The sequence below is a fragment of the Austrofundulus limnaeus genome, unplaced genomic scaffold (assembly GCF_001266775.1).
Source record: "Austrofundulus limnaeus strain Quisiro unplaced genomic scaffold, Austrofundulus_limnaeus-1.0 Scaffold765, whole genome shotgun sequence".
Classification (NCBI taxonomy): domain Eukaryota; kingdom Metazoa; phylum Chordata; class Actinopteri; order Cyprinodontiformes; family Rivulidae; genus Austrofundulus; species Austrofundulus limnaeus.
This window is the reverse complement of record NW_013953167.1, coordinates 10,632-14,913: the sequence shown is the minus strand read 5'-3', so window position 1 is coordinate 14,913 and position 4,282 is coordinate 10,632. Positions and strand designations below refer to the sequence as shown.

General features: G+C 47.0%; 1 protein-coding gene across 1 annotated transcript in view; it reads left to right on the top strand.

Moving 5' to 3' along the window:
• The window catches only part of cfap44 (cilia and flagella associated protein 44), a gene marked incomplete in the record, with an annotated part of 22,299 nt that overhangs the window by 10,360 nt on the left and 7,657 nt on the right, over positions 1–4,282 (top strand). The window contains 8 exon segments of the mRNA XM_014028465.1: positions 654–816; positions 911–1,041; positions 1,860–2,065; positions 2,133–2,283; positions 2,355–2,508; positions 2,625–2,866; positions 3,304–3,523; positions 3,604–3,807. Of these exon segments, the coding sequence (XP_013883919.1) occupies positions 654–816; positions 911–1,041; positions 1,860–2,065; positions 2,133–2,283; positions 2,355–2,508; positions 2,625–2,866; positions 3,304–3,523; positions 3,604–3,807 (1,471 nt within the window).

Sequence of the window (4,282 nt, the reverse complement as noted above, 5' to 3'; positions counted from 1 at the left end):
GTAATTACTAAACCCAAAGCATAGTTATCACACAAAAGTCTTTGGATCATCTTGAACACAAACAGGCTCGTCTGTTTTGATGTGTCGAAGGGTCAGACGTGGTGGTGGGGATCTGTGACTTTTTGTAGATCTTGGTTTAGTGCGAGGGGCTGGAAGAGGAGGGTTACGTGGATTTGGACATGGTGTTTGTTTGATCTTAATCTCGCCAGGTTCTTTCATGTTGTTAGTAAAATCCATGAGGGGACATTCCACTTGCTGTCCTGTTGGGGTCTCAGAGTCCAAGAGATCCTCCGTTTGTGATGCTGGTTCTGCAGCTTGAAGCAACTCCTCTCTCTCTGGTTCTGATTCTGAAGCAGTCTTCTTATCAGTAACTGGCACGCTGTGTTCCACTGATATCTCAGTTTTCTCCAGCTGTCCTTCAGATGTCAGCTGTTGTGGTTTGTCCTGTTGTTTGTTTCCAGCCAGAACTTTGGTAAATCAGGCGACGACAATATCAATAAATTTTAAAAATCTGAATTGTTCCATACAAGTGTGTATTGAACCTAAAGCACTGTTTGATACGGTTCGATACGGGTACATGTATGGTTGCACACCTAATGGTAGTGCATCTTGATGATGTCACTTCCTGTCCTTCATTCTCACCTCTCCTTCAGCATCAAAACAGCCAAGCAGAAGCTGGAGGAGGACATCCTGCGTCAGAAGGCTGAGCTGGTGGTGGCAGGGAAGCAGAGGCGTCTCGCCGAGCTCCAGGAGAAGTTCCAACAGGTTCTGATGGACAACCAGAACCTGCCGGAGCACGTTCGTCTCACACCTGAGGTACAAACACCGCCGCCTCTGCTTCGACCTCACCACCAGGAAACGAGTTACAAAACCACAAACAGAGACGGTCCTCACTGCTGTTTGTGTCCAGGAGCTGCAGCTGGACCCGGTTTTTAACGAGCTGGCAGAAAAGCTGAAGGTCCAGAAGGTCCTGGAGGTCAGGAAGCAGCTGGCCTGGGAGCAGGAGCGCAGCAGCATCGCACTGACAAAACTGCAGGAGCGGTACAAAAGTTACACAAATAACACAAACACTGAGCTGGAGCTGCTTCAAGACGTCAGCACACACTTTGTGCTGGTCCGGTCCGGTCCGGTCCAGTCTGGTCTGGGTCTGGTCCGGGTCGGGTTGAGTTGAGAAGTTTTCTATAAAAAGTAAAATGTGAATTTATTGTAAGAAATAAGTGAAAATCAGTTAAAAGTTAAATAAGAAGACCTTCAGAAAGTCAGAACTGTTGATTGGGACAACTTTAAAGAGCTGTGACACACCTACCTTCAAATACAAGAAGTCAAAGAAAACATCTTTATACTTCAGAAAATCATCCTAATACACATGATTTTATCCATTTTGTCACTTAACTGGCCTATTTTCTTTTGAACTTGTCTCAGCCAAAGTACAACAGGAAGTGACATCAAAGGGAAACTCATTAGTAAAATAAACTCGCTGGTCTCTGTTTATTAAAACAAAATTATTTAAACTTTAACTCTTCTTCCTCTCTCTTTGATAGAGACTCAAAATAATCTAAAGAATCATCAGATTTTTCTCTACAGTCTGTTGTAACAACGCTGTTTACATGCTGACATTCCCTATGACATCACTTCCTGTTTCTTCACATGTAAATATCTCAACAGCTGTTCATCTCAGCAGCGTGAAATTTGTTTTGCAACATGTCATCAATGTTATCTTTCCAAAAATGCATTAATGTTTATGACAAAAATCTGATGTCACAGGCGCTTTAAAGGCTCCACTGCTCGGAGCGAGAATATAAAACCTGAGGACCGGATCAGAACTTTTGCACAGTTCTGATCATAAATCTTGTTTTCAGGTTGAAGAAGTCTCTGGGAGAYGAAACCATCACTGTTGTCGCCATCCTCAGCGACCGCCAAGTCTCCACCTACAGTCTGCAGCCGCTCCCTGAGACCTGGACCCGGATCAGGACTCAGAACGAACCCGACCCGCTCGATGGGGATGCAGCAACGGACCGCAGGAGGTCCAAAACAGAACCTGTGAAAGATGCAGGCCAGACAGCAGGTGAGCCAGCAACCAGTTCACCCATCAAAGAGTCACGTGAGCCCAGTCTGACCTCTGCGACTCCCAGCTTCACAGCAGCTGGTGCCCCGCCCACCCGGGACCCCCAGGACCAAGGTCAAACTGGGGGACCGGCAGGAGGAGAGGCTCCGAAAGGAAGCAGAGAGAGCGGCGCAGGCTCGGGCCCGCATCGAGACGAGGAGGCGGGAGTGGTCCCAAATGTGAGTGAAGTCCGGTGAAATATAAAACCAGCTTTGATCGGACCGTGGAGCGTCAGCTGTTTGTGTCTCAGATACGCAGAGAAGCCCCCGGACGACTTCGTGGACCCCCAGCTGGTCCAGGCCATCCATGAAGCTGAGGAGACGTTGAGAAASGCCTTCAGGAGGAAGGAGCTGAGGGTGAACGCTGAGAAGAAGAAAGAGGAGCTGATTTCCTTACAGCTCAAAGTACAAACATCAGATTTATTAAACACCTGAGCAGTTTCTATAATCCTGACAGTTTTAACACCTTCTTTGTTCTGAAGTGAGATTAACTGATTTATTGTGAACTTCTCTCCGATCAGATCTATGAACAACAGACGGACATGAACGGTCGGATCGTAGCGCTGCGGGACGCTAAGATCCAGCTGATAACCTGGTTGGAGGCTCAGCTCCGGCGGCTGCAGGAGGTCCAACAACGTCTCGCAGAACGTCACCACCTCCCTCTGCCCGCCCTGCCCACCATGTTGCCTGAGGAAACCCCAGACAGGAAGCTGCAGTGCAGCAGAGCAGCGTTACAGCGAWACTGGACACTGAGGCAGCAGAGGTACAGAGCAGGGGGCGGGGCCAAGGGTTARAGAGAGGGAGGAGCATAGTGCTGAGGGTGGAACAAAATGAGACTGTAGGTGGAGCCAAAAAGCTTCCTGGAGTCGAGTAAAAGGTAGAGCATAGATGGAGCTGAATGTAGGCCGGGGTGGAGCCAAATGTAGGTCAGGGGTGGAGCTGAATGTAGGCCGGGGGTGGAGCTGGGTTTTACCACTTACTTTACTAAACATTGTTTTGTGTGGTGAAGTTTTTAACAGTATTTTTACTTAAGTCAACATGTAAAGTCAAACTGAGACTCAAGGTTTTTTTAAAGCTACTAAGGAGCTGCTAGTTAAAACTGGTCAACATTACTTTACTTTTCATTCTGAAATAACAGAATTAAGAGAWCGTGTTTTTTAATGAACAGAATTCATTAAAAGTATATTTTTTCTAAAACAGTTTAAAAAACACAGAGGAGGAGGGAGCTGTGAGTTTATTGGAGCAGCTGGAGRAAGAAATGAAGGCAGAGCAGCAGAAAGAAGAAACTCTGCATCTGTCTGCTTCATCTGATGATGGTAATGAGAACAAGGAGGAGGAGGAGCTGAGCGAGCTGGAGAAGGAGCTTCAGAGGGAAGAGGAGATCCGACTGCTGCATGAGCAGAACTGTCTCCTCCAGGAGGTGAAAGACTCTGTCTTCAGGTACATAAAAAGACCTGATGTTGGATGAATAAAACATCTTCTGTGATCTTCTCTCTTGAGATGGAGAGCTCAGTCCGTCACTTCGACACGGAGCTCCTGCAGCTCTGCCACCAAAAACTCAATCTGGACCAGCAGCTGAAACTGCTGGACCTCCGCCTGCTCACCGTCTTCAGGGAGATGCTGCTGCTCAGACAGTTTCAGCCCCAGGAGGAGGTGCTGCAGGAGAAACTGAAGGGGTGCATTCAGGAGGAGAATAACATCACGGTAACAACACAAATGACAGAACCAGGGCCGGTATCCAGCTATACACAGAACCCCCACTTCTACAAACCTGTTGGTCCTCAGTCCTCTGCAGCTGAATCTGATCAACTCCATTACCCATAAGGCATCTGTTAAAAACAGGAAGTCTCGCTCTGGGTCAGGTGACACATGAGAGACAATGATTGGGTAAATGTTTGGTGCAAGGAGCCAATCAGAACGTTTCGACTCTATTTAGAAATATTTTAAAAGATGATAAACAAGTGTCACAGACAGGATCTTTACTGTTAGTAAACAGAAAATCTGTAGTTTAAGTCTTGGCCAGCCAAGATGTTTAACATGAAAGTGGAGTGCACAGACTTGAATAAGATCACTAGACTGAGCCCCACCCATCTGTCCACTGTTAGTCTGTGACGTCATGGAGGAGCAGAAACAACAAACAGGACAACAGCTCACAGCAAACATAGAAACTAACAGATAA